Below are 19,965 nucleotides of genomic sequence, written 5' to 3'. Positions count from 1 at the left end.
TTAGTTTTTATTTTATATGGTAACAAGAGAATCACTTCAAAATATAGATATGAATGTATGTCCAACAAAGCTTATTGATTTTGTCATAGAAGATTTTGAGTAAGAGTTGGTCTCTTGTGAGACGGTCTCACGAATCTTTATCTTTAAGACCGGTCAAACCTTCCGATATTCACAATAAAAAGTAATACTCTTAGCATAAAAAGTAATACTTTTTATGGATAACCCAAATAAGAGATCCGTCTCACAAAATACGACCCGTGAGACCGTATCACACAAGTTTTTGCCTTTGAGTAAACAATGTTTTTATTATTTTTCTAATTTTATTTGTGTTGAATAAGAACAAGTTAGTTATCATCTACTTTATGAGGAGACTTCCTTGATGACATCATGATATGTTTGGGTAATTTCGGTGAAGAACATAGGTTATTTTGTGATATGTGGCGTTTCCATGACAATTAAAGGTGATACGGATGCCTATCTTTCCGTGTTGGAAAGCTTATGCAGTGCCAGAAAAGTGACCAAGGCTTTAGAATTGTTACACAGGACTCATGAAAAGGTAATAACGACAGATACCTACATGTACAACACAGTTTTCCGTGAAATAGAAGAAGATGTCTGTCTCATCTTCTTGATGAAGCCCACATGAGATTCAAAGAAATTCAAGAAAGGGGATTGGAATCTTGATGTAGTCACGTACCTTACATTAATAGAATGTTTTGGTAAGTCTTATAAATTTGATATGGCATATAGCCTCTTCAATAAAATGTTTGCTGAAGGTTGCTGCCCAAATATTGCGACTCACGATTTCTTACTCGATTGTCTTGACAATTTTCATATAAGATACTCAAACAAGAACATGATTTATGAACAATAAATCTATGAATTCTCAAAAAAAAAAAAAAACAAATAGAGAACGAATTTTGATTGCTACATAAAATGAATGAAGAGAAACGAAAATAGTTATGTCTATATCATATCATACATAGAGTTATAACTCATATTTATAATGTATACACAATCTTTAAGAAATGACGTGAGACATCATTCGTAACATATACTTTTCATTCAAATCCTACCCTAATTCAATTCGAAAAGTTGTATTAATTCGTTAAGATTTCTTATGGCACAATTTGTTATTTTAATTAATAAAATAATAATCAAAACTCTAAATTAATCTGTATTAATGTTAAATAATTTCTTCTTTTTGGGCAGAGAGGATCGGAGGAGCACCTCGACCGATTTGAGGAGCACGTTTTTAAGGTTGTTTTTCATTATTTAGAAATTTAACGAGGGACTAAACTGTGATTTGAATTGATAAAATAAAAAAATAAAATAGACCTAGCATCAAACTTTTTTTTATGTATTTTTAGAATTAATAATAGTAATAGATATATAAAATAAATATTTAAATATAATATTTGATGGACAAAAAATATGGATATCATAGGAAAGGATAAGTGGGAGAACAAAATTTGTAGATTTTCCAAAATAAATATTTGATGTGCAAAAAAAATCTGATACGTACACGGGAAATTACATTTTACACTAAAATTTATGTATGCACATGTATCATGTGCTAATTCCCAATGTAATTAGGAAAAGTGAAAAATTATACAAAACCAAGTAAATATTTTATCTGAACGATACGAAGAAGAAGATTTCCACAGGGAAAGGAACATGGCCAGAAGCCACTCTTGCCTCATGCCACAGATCGATGATATTCATGTTCAAAAGGACACCAACGATGTTTCTGTTATGGTATTGTGGTTAGCCTTTAATGTAGGAATATTTCGTGACCTTCAGTATTTTGTGGACGTCACTCATCAAGAAGATCATAATCTCTTCGATTTTGAATTGCCAATAATTTCACCAATTTTTCTCAACTCGCTGATTTCCCATTATTCTGATCAACTTTGTTTGAATTGAAGCTGAGATTTCTTGGTTCTTGTCTTTTTCAGTTTTTTCTTTGATTAAATATTCTTCATATCCAGAATGGCGGGTACGGTTTACCTGAAAACCAACCGCTTTGAGGTTAAGCTCGAAGCCATCACGTTCAAAACAAAAGATTTTGAATCTTTATGCAAAATGGACTTCCTCTTCCCCGAAGGAAAGATCTGGGACCGTCCCCCTATTGTTGGGCTCGACGTGATGCGTCACCCTCGGGATCCATCTGTTCTATTGGTTTTGTTGTGTTTTGGTGTTGGTTGTGTTATTCTTAGGTTCAAGTCCGGGGAGGCATTGCCTGTTCGTATCAGAAATTTTCTTTCGGACAAAAGAATCCATTTTGTTGGATTCGGGATCCCTGAGAAGAAAGATTTGTTTCCATTTCAAGAACTGGGATTAACAAAATGTGAAGTGGACATTGGTTATCTAGCTGCAAGAATTTTGAAGGACACCAAATATAAGAGATGGGAATTATCCGAGTTGGCCCGTAAAATTCTTCGAATCAAGAGAATGGTCGGCCTGACGGATGCAACGTCGTTTGAGAGACACGAGCATATCAAATGTGCAATCTGCCAGCTCTTCATTACCAGCGTCATTGCCATGGGGTTAATGGGTGCAAGTGATAATAAAAAACTGGATGATTCTCAGAAGAAAAGCTCGTTTTTCAAGAATTTGAATTCCCTCCATCTTTTAGCCGAAGGATTGTTCAAACTACCTAAAAGCAAGAAGAAAAGCCAATCGCAGAATCATTCTAAAATTGAAGAAGTGGAACATATGCTTGGAGACAACGTTCTTGAACAGCCCGAATTTAGAGACATCCCTTTTCTCATCCATGATTTTGGAGATGATTCGTCTCATAATAAGTTTAAAATGAACAACTCTGATCTTTTAAAGAAAGAATCTTCTGATGATTTAAACGAGGCGTTTTGTGCGACCAACTCAAGGTTAAAAGGAATATTGAAGTGGCCCGCGGCGGATTTGCAATGCAACTCATCCCCACCCAAAATGTTATCCACTCCATCGACTTCAAACGATCTAACAGACTCACAACGACGGTTAAAAAGGGCCAATTCCAAGGGGTGCAATGTCTCCTTCAAGTGTCGTTAGATTTCTTGGTTTGTAGCAAAGGTTGTTTGTTCTCTATGTACAAATCCTGTCCAGTTTCTTCAGGTTTCCTAAGTAGGAACCTAGCAATTGAAAAAGGGAATTCTAGTTAAAGGATTGTGTTTATTTTTCAATCTCTCTTTTTCTTTTTCTTTTTGGTGGGTGGGAAGGAATGGTTAAAAACAAATGCTGGTGAGCTGTTAACACAGATTGGCTTCTTTACGAGCCCAAAAAAAAGGAAGACTGCTGCATTCTCCCACAAGTTTGGGCTTTGTTCAGGAAATTAAAAAAAAAAAAAAAGACACACACACACACATCCTATATTTCAAAATTTTGATCGGACCAATAAAAGTAAAATGGAAAAAATAACTAAATATCTTAAAATTTCTTACACAAACATGTAAGAACTAAGTAATAGTTTCAACATTATAGGTATTTTTTCTTGATAAATAAAAAATTCATCAAGAAATATGATTGCCTGTGTAAGACAAAATATTTTCCTAACCCTTGTGTCATCACTATCCCACGACAGTATTATTCTCAAAATATTTTAAAACAATGTATTATTATTATAAATAATTAATATCAGAAAAGGTTGAGTTTCTAAATTGACAACAAAATTATACTGATTCGGTTGCATTAAGAAGAACAGGAAAGCAGCAGAAATCCAACATAACGTTAAATAGTTTCATGATTTATAACTGTCCCATATAAAAAAAAGTACACCGTAGCACAGCCTATATAAATATTATTTACAGTCAGTAAAATAAAGGTCGTTGGTGGTCCAATATTCTGAGGTCAATGAACCAGACCAACCTGACAGATTTACTTTTAATTTATGCAATACAGCGTACAAACATATTTTTCAACCTTGTACCCCAACACACGCTGATTAAAAGGCATTTACCGCACAATTATCAAACTTATACGTTTGTCAAACGATACAGATTCTAGGTATTGTTTCTTAAAATGAATTGTTCAAGAATCTTTTTTTATATATGACAGCTTAATCTGTCACTCTACTCTACAGATTTATCCAAGATTTCTTTAGTACGACAAAAAACCCTTTTCTTATTCTTCTAAATACCTTCTCCAATCTTGTTAAGTCAAAGTTCTTTCTGTAAAACAATACATAATTTTTTTCTTTTAATGTGTGAGTGTTTATTTTTATGAGTCATTGAGGCAAACATGTTGCATATACATAACACAAATAATAAATATTCTAGTGTCATATTATACTATCGCAAACATCTGTTGTCATTTTTTTCTAATTTAATTTAGGAGCAAAATGAAACTTTCGCGAGAATGATATTTTCCTTTATTTGATAAAAAAGAAGAAGAAAAAGAAAAAGAAAAGAGAATTGTATTTTCACTCCATAAAGAAGGAAATGTTTATTCTCAATTTTCATTTTGAAAGAAATTAATCAAAACTTGTGGAAATGAGAAGCTACATATCTTCTAATAGTTCAGCACCGTATAATAACATCTTAATATTATGATATAATAAGGGGTGCAATTGAGTCATGGTAGAAAAAAGATTAAAATCATTTATATCGAAATAATTTTAAAATAATACTATATTACGTAAATATCATACATAATATTTGTATGTTTTATACATGTATGCATATGCATGTGTCTCAATGACTAGTTTGAATAAAAAAAATATAATATTTTTTTAAATAATTTAATTAACAAAATTTTTTTTGTTAGACGGTCTCATAAGTCAATTTTGTGAGACAGATATCCTATTCAAGTTATCAATGAAATAATATTAATTTTTATTTCAAAAATGTTATTTATTATTATAAATATGAGTATTGTTGATCCGTATCATAGATAAAAAAACACTTTTAATTGTATAAATAGTAAGATATGTATGAACTCGGTAATTGAATCTCACATTCATGTGTAATAAAATATATCAACAAAGTTGGTCCGACGAACTGGAAGTGTTCATTTATCGTCCCACAAATAAAATTTAATGATAGGCGGAAATTATTAAGATTTATTTCACCAAAACTAGATAATTAAAATCGGAAATTCTTGAGGACGTGATGATGAATGATGATTATATCAAATATTTTCCACTTCATTGCATAAATAATACTTTTTATTGGCAATAAAAACTTGTTCTAGTTCAATGCAAAACGTCTCATATTTATAGTAAATTTTTTTTATAAATTAATAATATTAATATTATACATTTTATTAATTAAAAAATATTAATCATTCTGTACGACCGAGCGCTTGCCGCTTTACCAAAAGCTATAGCTGGTGGTAATGGTGCAACTCAAATCTTTTAAACCGCACAGCAGCTCAAGCACCACGGTTCGATCGCTTTACCAAATGGGACAATTATTGCACCCAACACATTCAGTAAACATAAATTTAATTATATAAAAGTTATTGTGTTTATCAATATCTATATCATTTTATTTGAATTAATATATATTAAAATCTATTGTACATATATATTTATAAAAATAAGTAGATGACCTAATCAAATAAAATTTATAGCATAAAAAACAACAATAGAATTAAATTTCATGGATAACAAACAATATAATCATATTTTACTAAATTTTTTCTAATTATATTTATAATTTTAGAGAATTATTAATCTATGATATTGACTGGAGCACAATTTTATGCACGAGTCTTCTGAAAAATTATTGTCATATTAATTTATTGAAATTATAAATTTAACATATTGTTTGAAGTCGAGACCAAAAAAATTATTATTTTAGAGTGATCATTAATTTATTGAATATTAATTTATCGAGGTTTTACTGTTTTTTGAAAAATGATTCGTGTTGTTTGGTAGAGAAAGATTGTGTTACATTGTGGATATATTTAAGATTATTTTTTCCTTCTCAGGAAATTTTAGTGGATAAAAATGGTAACAATGGGGATATTTAATTTCAAAGATTTAAAATACTAGCTTTCAAACTTAAATTACATTTAATTTTTTATTTTAACATTTAAACTACATCGACTCAAATTTCTTCTAAAATTATTGGGGCATATTTATATATTATTAGTTAAAATGTACTGGCATTCGTGTCGAGTTCCAATTTGTTGGATTCGAAAATAATAAATGAGATATTTATGGTCCTGAGCACTGAAGACCGTAAAATACGTCGTCGTTGCGTGGATTTCAGAAGGTGGGACATCCAATAAGATTTTATTTTTATAGCGAAGAAAGATTGGCAGTTTTGTGCCCGTACGATCCACACAAATCGATGGCTATTAATCCTTTTCAGTAGCCGACATCGATCTGCTCTGAAAACGACCGGTCTAGTTCCTTTCGGCAACTTTCTCATTCCTTTGCCACGTCTTGCTTTAATTATTTTAAAAGCCTTTATATATATATATATGCTTTGATATTTGATTGATTTGAATATTGGAGTTATTACGTCGAAAACTTTTCCATATATATATATATATATATAATGTTTTTGCTTGGATATTTGATTGATTTGAATATTGGAGTTATTACGTCGAAAACTTTTCCGATAGACCGCTAAAGTTTCTTGTTTTCAAGTGTGGTGACCATTAAGCTTGTGGTCATTTTACCCCGTCAGCAACATTCACAGGGGAAGGAATGCATCTCTACCTGAAAAATTGTCCACTAAACTCATTCAATTTTTCCATAAAGCATTGGTGCTAAAAAAAATAATATATCTATATTATTACAAAAATCCTCTTTAGTTGAATTTCAGATCTCTGATCTCTATCACTATATTTATTAGGAATAAATATATATCAAAGAGTTCTAACGTACGTTGAGAAATTACTTAAATTGGAAAAAATCGAGGGCCATTAATTATCAATCCTTAAAGATTTTTCAGCAAAGAGCAAGAAGTCATCGTTTGAATACTATATGTACGTATACGGTGGAGCGTGTAATTGACGAGACTCCAAGTACGATGAAATAGAGCAGTGGGCACAGTGAGCAATAAAGCAGTGGTTAGAGAGCGGCTTTGGGGGTTGCCCCACACAGGGGAGGGTTTCAGTAAAAGCCCGCGAAAAAGTCGAGGGGCTCTCTGTAAACGCCACACCTCGCTTTCTCACCAGTCCTTGTCTCATTACCACTTCATTCACTTCTACTTCTGTTTATTTTTATTATTGTTATCACTTAAACCAGACCACCCACACCCACCCGTTTCGTCCACCCAATGTCGTCGATCCATTTTAATATCTATTCTTCTTATTGGAAGATTTCATTCAAACTTCAACTGACAATTCATTTGTAGCCTTTAAGTTTATAATAATTTGGTGAAAGACGTTGTTAAGATAAGGTTTAGCGAAAAAAATAATTATTGGGACATATATATTAGATGACTCGAACCAAAATTCCAAGTTTAAAACGATATCTCAAGTTCGAGACTGAATTTTAACAAGCTCCTCTCAACTAAAAAAAAAAGAGTTCTTATATAATAAATGTTTTTCTATTATTAAGAAAGTTACACCTTACAAAAAACATGCATGGATGTATTTAGATAAGAAAGGATCATCATATTAAATTTTATAGAACAACATCAAAATAGAAGTAAAATTCATTGACCAATTAATTAAAAATCTATAAGAATGGTTAAAATTATATTACAATGGATCTATTGTATTATCCATTAATAGAAATGCATCTTATAACAAGAAATCACACTATTCCACAGTCGGATAGTGGATACTGCATCATCCAACAGATAAATTATTGCCCTAGCTAGGCTACGTACTTCATGCCTGCATGCTGTCTGTCATTTTGTATATATATTGTCCGTTTCCAAGCTAATTAGAATATGCTTCCCACAATTTAATTACGCAAAGCTTAAGACCCAGCTAGTTAAGCAACTTCTGTACAAACACATTGATTACATTTAGTTTCGTAATTAAGGAAATCGGAGTCGGTCCATAATAATGCATGCATGTGGGATCATTAATCCCACGTGGGGTTAGGGAAAGGGTTTGGTTAAGTCGATGAATTAATATGTTTTAAAATATGGTATTTACTACTGCTGCGCTACATATGTACATTTTTTGATCGGATTGGACTCGAAATTCTTAATCCTTAAAATTACACGTCAAGTTTAATCAGTAAAACTTTGAAAGGACGGTCGAATGGTCGATTAATCCCTCGAAAAGTGTTATCGCATCCTTAATTGGTTACACATGACCATCACGAACATTAATCATATTTATGCAAATAATTTTAATAAAATAAAAATGCATGGATAGCACAAAAGAATCAAAATATTGGGACCATCTTTTGCTACGTACCTAAAAATAGCGTATAAGTCATAATCCCTTACTTTATCGTCCCCAACAAAAGATAACATCACCGCCTTTGGCTGGCTGGCAGGAAAGCTTGGATCTTTTTCTTCCTATCTATTAGATGCGGAGAACATATAATTGAAAGGCCCTAGCTTATAGTGCGGCCACGGCACAAAAATTGGGGAGCCTAAGTGTCAACCCAGAAGAAGAAAAGTGGAAAATTTCTTTTTAGATTCAAATAAATACAATATTTTCTATTTTATTGGGTTGTTTAAAATAAATATAAAAATTTAATTCGATATTGAACAATGGGTCGGTGCTCCGTATAAATTCTTCTAAAATTATTCATTTGCAATCTTTCTAATTTTTCTTTCACTGATTATTATTTTTATGCAAGCAAAATATGTTAAAATGAGAGGAAAGAAAGTCGTGGAAAATGAGGCAAGTTAAAAGCTGGATTATTATAAGTTGAAACTTCGTTTCCTGGTGAAGCATTATCTTTAATCAATTGATTGGTTCATTATTGTACAACCGGCACTAATAGTATTTTTATAATCTGTTTTGTTTTTCTAGAAGCATAAACTGTACCAAGAATTTATGTTAGCTTTTGAACTTTTTGGATTATTCCTTCAATATTTTACACATTTGAAAATAATATTTGTTTAAGGTAATATATTTTTTTTAAATCAATTCTGAGTTGCATATTGGATGTATCCATATACCCTTATGGCTACATAAATATCCAAAATTTTCTAGATAATTCTCTTAATTTTTTTTTAAAAAAAACACAATTATACATAAATTATACATCGTACTTTTAATTTAAAATGTATATGCAATAATCATATGCTAAAGATTACTAATTATATCTTCACACATGCCCTAAATTATACACAAACATCAGATTCGCCAAATTAGCTTCCTGAAAGAGATCGAATCGAAGTTACTGCCTGACGAGGCATTTATTTATTTATTATGGGCATGTCCAGTTGATTTCCAAATTAATCAAACACGGAAAATTACTCAGCAATATTAATTCATGTAATAGAAGATTTTTCCCCATACAAACATGATTGATCAAATACGAATTAAATATCAAAATTTGTAGAGTTACTCACAGGGTTAGAACTAAGTCAATATATATATATATAATAAATGAAAAAATGAGAGTGAAATGAAATAGGGGAAGTTGGTGAAAAATCCCCAATCAAAATATTTCTTTGGGTTCACTCCCTATCCACAAAATTGTGGTACTACGTCATACAAAATGTGGTACACTTCATTTGAAAATGTGGTACATTTCATGTGGAAATGTGATACTAAAAAAATACACATGGACTGAACACAAAAAAAATCGACGATTGGAGATTGAATGCCAATTTCCCGAATGAAATAATGAAGGCAAGGGACACAGGGGAGATTTGTTGAAGTGAAAGGGGACAGAATAGACATCGCCCGAAAATAATGGGGGTATTGTGAGCGCACACAATTTCATCTTTTATTTATTGTTATCTATTTTTTTATATATATATTGTATTGTATTATAATAATATTTCTTGTTTATTATTATTACTGCGAGTCCTCTTCTTCCACTCCTTTTGCCATTATTTTTATTTATCCAGCAGCTCCTCCCCCCTCAACTAACTCCCAAAAATCACATACTGACACCCCCTCTACTGTGTGCTGCAGCCCAATCAGTGCATACAGACGAGGGGTGTATGTATAGGCTATGTACACACATAATCTAATGCCCACCCTCGACTCCTCACACCCCACACAGGTAGCTTGAGTCCTTCTCCCCGCAGTTGCAAAGCGCTGCTTCTTCTGCAGCTTGCAGAGTTCTGTAACGATAATAGTAATGTATTTGCATTTACGATTACAAAAGTTTGAGTTATTGTTATCGTTATTAGTAAAAATGAAGGCGCAAGTGAGATAGGATGCTCCAGAGTTGGTTGTTTAAAATAAAGCGAGTTTTTTTTTATATATATGCACAGAGAAACGGCAATCCCGTGTTTGCAGTGAGAGATAGCAAAGCAATGCAGTGAGTGAGTGCGCTATTAAGATTTAAAAAAAAAAGGTCCCATTTTTCTCTCTCGTCCTCCCTCCCTCCCTCTATCTGTGCTGGTGTGAGTGGGTACTTTTCAAGTATACTCACATTTTGTATCTAGAGATTTGCAGCAACTGAAGGATTTCTGTTTTATGTGATTTTGGTTGCTTAGGGTTCGACTATGATGTTCGGACTAATCGATTTGAATACCGTCAACACTGGAGATGAAACGGCGTCGCTTTCCGGTTCTCCTTCATCGTCGGCGGCCTCAGCGAACTCGGAATTGGCCAAACCGCCGTCGTCGGCGGTGTGTATGGAGTTGTGGTACGCCTGTGCTGGGCCGTTGATTTCTTTGCCTAAGAAAGGAAGCGCCGTCGTGTACTTTCCTCAGGGACACGTGGAACACCTCCCGGAGCACCCGGCCATAACCTATGATCTCCCTCCTCACGTATTTTGTCGCGTCATTGATGTCAAACTACATGTGAGAATCTCTTTTTTTTTTTTTACCACTTAATTCTTGTTATTTCATTCGCAAGATTTTTTTTGCTGAAGCTCAAGATTTTTATTGACAGGCGGATTCAACCAATGATGAGGTTTATGCTCTAGTTTCCCTCGTTCCAGACCCACATGTAAGAGTATTTCTTCCAGCGTTACATTGTTCGTTTAGCTGCAGTCGGCTGCAGTTCTTATATTTTCGTATTTCTGGGAAAATTTGGAAATTATTATATTTCGGGGTAATTCCTTAATGATCTGAATGAATATCTCCTTTTTTGCACAAAATTATTTAGACCAAAAGGGTATTAAGAGCGAAATTTTCTCCTCTCTCCCCTTTGAAACTCTAAGCAATATTTTCCTTAGGAAGACAATACTTTGGGTCTGGAGATGATATTTTGGGATCGATGTCTTTGCCGATCTTGAAGACATTCTTCTTAGCGTTGTTTCTTTCTTTGAAATATGTCAAATGTAGCAGTATTATCTTTCTTGGAAATTAAATTTATTGTATTTGCTTGTATGAAGTACTGCTGATCTGGGTAAAATGTCTTTTTGACTCACATAAACAGAAGATGCCATTTTTCCTTTTAAAGATTCAATTTTTTTTAACTGTTAGTCGATGAGATGCCTTTTTCTATTATTTAGACATCACTACTACAGTTCATCTATATTGTGGTGATCTACAAGCTTCATATCAAATAAATTCATTTTCGGCAGATAGAACAAAAATGGAGGGATGGGATTTTTGAAGCTGAAGAAGAAGATGTAGAAGATTTAGGCAAGCCTATGACACCTCATATGTTCTGTAAAACTCTTACAGCTTCTGATACTAGCACTCATGGTGGTTTCTCTGTACCTCGTCGAGCCGCAGAGGACTGCTTTCCTCCTCTGGTGAATAAATTTATAAAATCATCCATTTTCTCTTAATTTCATTCCCTGTAATCACTTTGTTCTTTTGGTTGGCGATGATGGTGTATCCATTCTCTTTTGATCTAGGACTATAAACAGCAGAGACCTTCACAAGAGCTTGTGGCTAAGGATTTGCACGGTATCGAGTGGAAATTTCGGCATATTTACAGGGGTAGGACTTCAACTTTTGTGGTGGTATTTATTTACATGGTCGCTGAACTTTGTTTTGTGTCTCAGATCTACAACTTAATAAATGTAACTAAATACGGAGTGTTTTCTGGAGCAGGTCAGCCTCGCAGGCATTTGCTGACTACTGGTTGGAGTGCATTTGTCAACAAGAAGAAGCTGACTTCGGGGGATGCTGTGCTTTTTTTAAGGTTTAAATTCACATAGTTGATTGTTGTTTTAACTCGATCCATGTTACGTCTCATCGTCTATTCTTTTGCAGAGGCGGTGATGGAGAACTAAGGCTCGGAATTCGTAGAGCTGCTCAGATTAAAAGTGGTGCCACCATTCTTGCACCCAATAGCCAGCAATTCAATGCTAGCAGCATTGCTGGGGTGATGAAATCCATATCCATGCAAAGCACTTTTAACATTTGTTATAATCCTAGGTAGTTCAATAAAATGCTGTTTGTTATTAAACTATAAAATAATTTTGACGACGAATTGCGAATTACAATTATGGTCAACTATGTTTTTTTTCCAACCATCCTTGATGATGTTGGATCGTTATGAGGATGGTAATACGTCTCTATTGGTTCTCCCATATCCGTGTTTAGTTAATATATATCTCTGGAGTTGATTCATGACAATGCCTGACCCTACTGTTAAGATTTCTTTTATGGTTGGTAATTCTGTATTTGAAACATGTTTTGCAGGGGTCGTTCATTTGAGATCATTTTACCTTATCAGAAGTTCTCCAAGAGCCTAACACATTCCTTTTCATCTGGAATGAGGTTTAAAATCCGGTTTGAAACAGAAGATTCTTCTCAGAGAAGGTTCATTTTCAACAATGTCTCTGGACTTTGCGATGGTGCAGTATTTTATCAAATTAATCTTATTTTGTATGGTGCAGTGGGCTCATTATCGGGGTCAGTGATGTGGATCCAGTAAGATGGCCTGGTTCAAAGTGGAAGTGCTTATTGGTATGTACTGATATGTCATAGTAATTATTTTGCTTTTAAGATTTCTTTTCTGGTGTGGTGAATGCATTTTGTCCGGAGATTTTCACAAATGGGTGTGTGCAAATTTTTCTGTCAAGAATAGGCTCGTCAATATAACTAGAGGAGCCTATTTTTGCGTAAACCCAACTTTGCATTTGACCCTTGGTTTGACGCCTGTTGAGATTCATGTTTTTATTTTGGAGGTGAGATGGGATGATATGGAGGTGAACTGTCTTTGCCGGGTTTCACCTTGGGAGATTGAGCCATCCGGCCCAGTGTCTGGACCCAACAGCATTATGTTACCAGGCGCCAAGAGAAGTAGGGTCAGATTTCCCACTACAAAAGCCGATTTTCCAGCTCTCAGAGGTTACATCCCTGCAACAAAAACTAAATTTATTCCCGAAGTCATATTCCAAGTGGTCGTCTTTAAGTCATACATTAATACATTGTGACAGATGAGAATGGAATGCCAGATTTCGGGGAGCCTCTAAGGATCCACAAGGTCTTGCAAGGTCAAGAAGTATTCGGGTTTCGTCCTTCATACGCTGCACTGGACGGCCATATTAGGCTCCCTTCAGACACAAGGTGCCTTCCTGGTCTCATTGAATCAAGAATTCAGGCAGAAGGAAACAGCGTCATGCCTCATCATGCAGATGCCGGTAATGCCTTTGAGGGCATTACTTTGTTTAACGAACCCTTTCAATTCCACAAGGTCTTGCAAGGTCAAGAAACTGTGTCGATCCGGCCATATGGAACGCGGCGCTCCGAAGCCTGTCATGTTTATGAAAATAATGATACTCACATATTAAATGGAGTTCAGGTGCAGAATCATGGAAATAGTTGGTCCACTCTTTCCCATGTTTATAACACTGAAACACCATTTTCACCTTTGCTCGTTCCAGGATCACCTCCTCCTGTTCTAATGTTGCAGCAATCAAATTCACCATCATCTCAATTTATGTCATTGTTATCATGTGGCAATCGGAAGAAGATTGGAACCAGCAATATTGGAGATTTCGGTGCCTCTCTAAGAATTCCAAGTAAGTTCCCATCTTCTGAAAGTACTGATCAATTGCCTCCGCCTGCAATCAAATCATCAGAGCCCTCTGAAGAGTATAAGCAAATGAGACTTTCGCAGCTCTACAGAGACAATCAGAAATTTGTTTCAATGTGCAAAAAAGGTTGCAGGCTCTTTGGTTTTCCCCTAACCGAGGGAAAAGTTGCAACAACCAAAGGTGACAATCCAGCTGCGCCAGCTTGTAACGAAGAACGACTTCGTTAGTCTCCTTTATAACCATCAAATCAGTCAGCTGTTGTACTTGTAAAACCCTGAACGGTGGCATATATTGGCTATAATGTCAGATGAACCATCAAGAAAGAAGAGGTAGCTTCAGTTTTTGTCCTCCAAGTACTCCCAGATCCTGAATCGTGTCATTTTCCCAACATGCGTGCCCCAAGTGCCTCAACCAGAGGAAGTTTCTGAGTTGTTTTTGAAAAATTTGATTGGGTACGTGGATACTGTATTGGTTTGTTTTTCTGCTCTTGTTTGCATGTTGGTGCATTTGATTGAACATAACTGTTGGCTTTAAGTTTTTCAAGCCATGAACCTGGAAAATCTGGCAATGGATCTTGTCAAATAAAAATTGTATTATTGTAATGTCTTTTGTTTCAACGTGAAGCTTTAAATAATAAATAAATATTTTAAATGGTTTTGCATCATAATTTTTTCCCTGACATATCACATCAAACAAACCACCCTAACATTGACTTTAATAAGCCTAGGACCAGGAAATTCAGGAATAACAGAACTAACATCTGAGGAGATCCATCCTATTCGCCAGAGCATGAGTTGCCACATCTAATTGAACTATCAACCGCAGAAACCAGTCACTTCAAGAACCTGCTTACCTTAGCGACGGTGGCTAAAACCGTAGTAGCTGACAGTTTCCAAGCCGTCTGGAAAACCTTCGTTGGCTACCGTCTTCACTAAACAGTGGCTAGTGATAGCCTCTGGAGCACGAGATGGAGGAAAGATACTTTAAGGTAAAATATTTGTAACAGTAAAATATTTAATGTTTTATTTAATTTCAAAATGTGAAGTGATCAAAGTGTTAACAGTAAAATATTTAATGAATATAAGAATTTCAGCAAGAATGTGGTGAAAAAATAAGTCCACGAAATGAATCTATTTATTTTGTTCTCTTTATAATTATGTTTATAACAATAGTAAATTTACTATACATTCATATAAATTTATTTTAAATGATTCAAATTTATGATTTAAAAAGAAATGTGCTCACTATAATTTGAAATGCAAAAAGGCTTTGCATCGCTAACCAAACTATGATTTTGTGATAACCTGAAATAGAAATAGGAATGATCAATTGAGACAAATCTGGGCTCAAATGCCCCCTTTTGGCTCTACATGTCATCCGGAGACCAAAAGCATTAAATCGAAATATTGAAAAATAAAGAATATTTTAACTATAAAGTATAAAAACAGGTATTTTTTCCCATGAAGAATCATTTGGATGTTTTTCCCAATGTTAAAATTAAGCATTCAAGTCAACCGTGATTCTTTTTACTGTCATGGTAAACAAATCGCAATCAAGATATTTTATGAAATGGCATAAAAAAAAAATCAATTTAGACGACTGTGGCAAATTTGGAAAGCAAATAAAAGACATGACAAGTCTATTTTTTGATAGACTTTTGTTTAAACCTTTTTTAATAATAAATATATTCATTATTAATTTATTAAAATTAATAATCGAATTGATATGGGACCTTTAATTTCGAATGGTTGTGAAATCGATTCGAGGCCCTGTCGTTTTTGCTTCCATCATGATAGTAAAAAACACTGGCATCTTTTGAATAATATGCGCCGTTTACACCTCCGAATTCAATACATTCTTTTGAGACAAATCCCAACTTTTTATTGTTTATGAATATGAATATGAATATGAATTGAAACTCTCTATTTGCCACATCGAGCAGCATGAAGATTCGCTAAAGAGAATGGCCGGAGAAAGCGGCGGGGAAACTGCGACACTTGAAAACACACCAACATAGGCGGTGGATACCGTTTGTTGTGTTCTGATGGCTGCTTCCCTGGTCATCGAGCATGGTCTTCATCTTTTGGCTAAGGTGGAAACTAAGAAAAGGCGCTCATCGACGTTCAGTTCTCTTCATGTATCTGTGTGTTTGTTTGTGTATGTACATTTATTCATGTATCTGTATGTATATGTGTGTGTGTGTGTGTGTGTATGTATACATGATGCCTCATTATCTGATCAGGACGAGACATACACTTAGCAGTTTGATTCATGTGACTGACAACAATTCGCAAACCTTGTGTACCGTAACGCGAGTGTTTTTGGGTGCAGTACTTGAATAGAAAGAAAAGAAACTCGCTTCTTCAAGCTCTTAACAAAGTCAAATGAGGTGAGGAATTGGTGCAGGAACTTGTGCCGGCTTTATTCAACTGCTCATGCGAATTTTATGTCGGAGTTTTGAGCTAGCAAGAAATTTGTGTTTGATTAACAGACTTGTTGCTTTTAGGGTTTATTTCTCAGTTGCTGACTGTATTGGAAAAGCCAATTGCAAGTATATGCATCCCGGAGAGCATCGCAGAGTCTTTTCTTCCTTGTGAAAGCCCTGCATTAATTGATGAACAAGAGGAATCCAAATGTCAATAACAGGTGATCATCATGGTTTTCTTTGTTCTTTTTTCCAGGGAATAATTTTGATGTTACAATATTATTGTCTTTTTCAACCCATTTCCAAATGAATTAACATGACCAGAAGATACGCATTTCCAAATGAAATAATTTTATCAATGAAAAAAAAATTTCATTCTTTTTGTGGTAAAAGGGGAAGGCGTCTTTATTATCAAGAGTTGGTGTACAGCAGCTTCAAATGTTGATATTTTTCTTGGCTTTCTTCCACGTTTAGTCAAGTTTTCTTACGTTCAGTCTTGGGATCTCTAAGGTTAATGAATACTTTCTTCTTCGACGAAAAAAATGTACCTACGTTCATATATATGTATATATATACACACATATCTCGCCTTCCACAAAATTTTCTCCGTGCGTGTTCATTTTTCATTGCACCGTGGGCTGTAGATTTCTCATATTTGTCGATTGTTCCCACCCTTGTAGAATCGTATGCGAGTAGAAAAAAGCCTCCTAAAGTTTTCAATGAGGGGTCTTGCTGCACTTATCGTTGTCTCGTGACACGAAACAACGATAAGTGCAGCAAGACCCCTCATTCAACTTTCAGATGAAGAGATGAGAACGTTCAGAAGCAGAAACTATAACACTGGAACATCAATTTTCAAATGGTAAATTTCTCGAGAGAATAATTATAACCTTGCAATACTTAAAAATTAATACCTAATATACTAAGCGGCTCGGTCACACCTCATATATGGGCGCGGCTCTACCTCAACACCATTTGGATCGACCTAGAGTGATCAAACTCAAGTTATTAGTTAAATGGCTAACCTCATCAACCTAGAACACTTGACACCACTCGACGCATCATGGTTCATCCCATCTTTTGACACTCAGCATTTACCACTTGATGAGGATATAACTATTAAGACGGTACATTCACGAATTCATTGGCAACAACTATCAAAAACCGCTGAGACACATTTCTGCGTTATAAATAACAGCTTAATTTATACAAATTTCCCCGGTAAAGCAGGTATGACTGGAAATACAAGGAAAAATTAAAATTCCCTGCACAATCTTAATTGTTTGTTCGTGTCTTTCATGCCATTGTTGGTTAGAAAAGAATGATTGGAACCCAATTTATGTCTAGGAAAATCTAGTGTTTTATACCGTTCGTACACCACCCATAGCCTACGTTTAGTATAACTTAACATACTGTGTAAAATATCAGACGCATGAAGCATGCACCATGCACATTTCTGTCTTTCATTTTATATATCATGACAAGTGAGAATATTTGTTAGTTATCTCACATCGGTTAGATAAAATACCTGAGAGTTGTATATATGGCCGGCTTGAACAATCCTCCCCTCTTGATCTAGCTTTTGGGGTTGAGTTAGATCCAAGTCTCAATCTTATTATGGTATCAGAGCTCAGGTTCCACCGTTATGTGTTGGATTATATATCCATAATTGGACCACCCGTTCTGTCCATAGTTGGGTCATTTGTAAACTTTACGCTCCAGATGTTCATTCTTGGGCGTGAGGGAGTGTGTTAGTTGTTTCACATCGATTGGATAAAATACCTGAGAGTTGTATATATAGTCTTGGACAATCCTCCTCTCTTGAGCTAGCTTTTGGGGTTGAGTTAGGTCCAAATTCTAATCTTAACAATATTCAAAGTCTGCAGTTTCACAGTTGATTAAATTATCATTTAGATCCACTAAGATTTCAGTTCATTCATCAAACATCATTTGGAAAACGGCACCTTAACAAATATTACACATGATTAAATATTATTTATTGATTATGAAAATCTGTGGTAAAACACAACCACAGGCCTAGCTTTGCCAAGACATTGGTCGGCTGTCCAAATTTTCAAGCTTCCTTTCTAGGCTTCAACTGTATTGGACAAATTCCACGTACGAATGTAAGTATAGGAAATAGAGAACTTGATCAATTCTTTAAAAAAGAGTAAAAGTTTAATTTATCAATGATTTTAAGTTGACTACCATGAAGTACGTGCAATCATGTTGATACTAATTATATATAATATGAATTTAAAAATATATATAGAAAGTTAAAAATTCAATATCTAAAACTTGTTTTTATTAGCAAATGATAATAAACAAAATACATATAAACAATATGGATTGAAACAAGCTCAAAAAAAATATTTATCCATCCTCACATCATATATTAGGGAATATAACAAAAAAGTCAATAATTTATATGGAGATGAAATGATATACACAATATATAGATAATACAACTGTCACGCCCCGAGCCCGGGCTCGCGCCTGCGTGACTGCACAATGAGCTCCTATAGCAACTACTTCGTATTCGTCCTCGCTTTACGAAAATGATTAACCCAAGTTGCTATAGAAGTTCATTGTAAGTCATTATAAACTCATTTTAAATATTTGATTTTTTCGATGTAGGACAAGGGTATCACAACAACATATGTCAAAATATCACAAAAATATATATCACAATATATATATATATAATACAACATATATATATATATATATAATAAAAAGAAAAATAAATAGTAACTACAATGTAGTAAAATAAAAATGAAGAATTAATATCATATCACAAAATATATATCATAATAGTAAATAGTAAGTACAATATAGAAAAATAGATGACATATCACTTGAAAAAAAAAATGACAACTAAATAAGTAAATTAAATAAATTGATCTCTCTCATTTATCCATGTGCAATTCCTTGAGACAAATTGAAGATCAAAGCTATAATCATAAATACAATTTTCAAAAAATATATATAAGAATATCATATCATTGTAACATTTATATCACATCTCGAATTTCACACATCAACGTTTTTGAGAGGGAGGGCGACGCATACAAAAATAATTGTTAGTGGAATATTAATAATTGCACAATAAAACTATATTGAAAAAGTAGCTATCGAATTTAGATAATGTAATGATTGACTATATGCAATTCAATGATATGGGTAAATACCCATTTTATTTTGTCCTTGACCAATGCCCGTGAATATTGCTATCTGCCACCCTCTCTTAATCAAGTATATGCAAGAAAATGGAAGAGCTGCATCCAATGATAAATGTTATAGATTTTCACGTTATTTTTTTTAAAAAAAAATCTTGTTCACGGAATTTGAAATAATTGAAATTTATTTTTATATCAAGATAAAGCATATATATAGTAGCGATATTCTGTTAAAATAAAAAGAAAAGTATTGGAACATGGATCGAGTTTGACATTATAATCTACAAGATTCAATCAAACCACCATCGTGCTGCATGATCTGGTGCTTGATATAATCAAGACTTTAATCGAGTACAGCCGAGAAGTAGATA

The 19,965-nt window shown here is 33.9% G+C and overlaps 1 protein-coding gene across 4 annotated transcripts; it reads left to right on the top strand.

Annotated features, from left to right (window-relative positions):
• The first annotated feature begins 9,910 nt into the window (after positions 1–9,910).
• On the top strand, positions 9,911–14,527 carry LOC140984573 (auxin response factor 3-like). Of its 4 annotated transcripts, none has more exons than XM_073452099.1 (11): positions 9,911–10,102; positions 10,542–10,850; positions 10,942–10,998; positions 11,579–11,752; positions 11,858–11,942; positions 12,057–12,147; positions 12,219–12,383; positions 12,651–12,770; positions 12,848–12,917; positions 13,139–13,301; positions 13,391–14,527. In XM_073452099.1, exons 1-11 carry the CDS (start codon positions 10,052–10,054, stop codon positions 14,215–14,217), a joined length of 2,112 nt encoding a protein of 703 aa, XP_073308200.1. In that variant the 5' UTR covers positions 9,911–10,051; the 3' UTR covers positions 14,218–14,527. The 4 variants fall into 4 exon arrangements, with proteins under 4 accessions (XP_073308200.1, XP_073308201.1, XP_073308203.1 ...); XM_073452100.1 differs by having other exon boundaries at positions 9,911–10,177; XM_073452102.1 differs by lacking the exon at positions 9,911–10,102 and adding an exon at positions 10,201–10,367.
• Positions 14,528–19,965: the final 5,438 nt, after the last annotated feature.

This window comes from Primulina huaijiensis, chromosome 9, assembly GCF_012295235.1.
Source record: "Primulina huaijiensis isolate GDHJ02 chromosome 9, ASM1229523v2, whole genome shotgun sequence".
NCBI classification, from domain to species: domain Eukaryota; kingdom Viridiplantae; phylum Streptophyta; class Magnoliopsida; order Lamiales; family Gesneriaceae; genus Primulina; species Primulina huaijiensis.
This window is presented reverse-complemented; position numbering and strand designations above follow the sequence as displayed.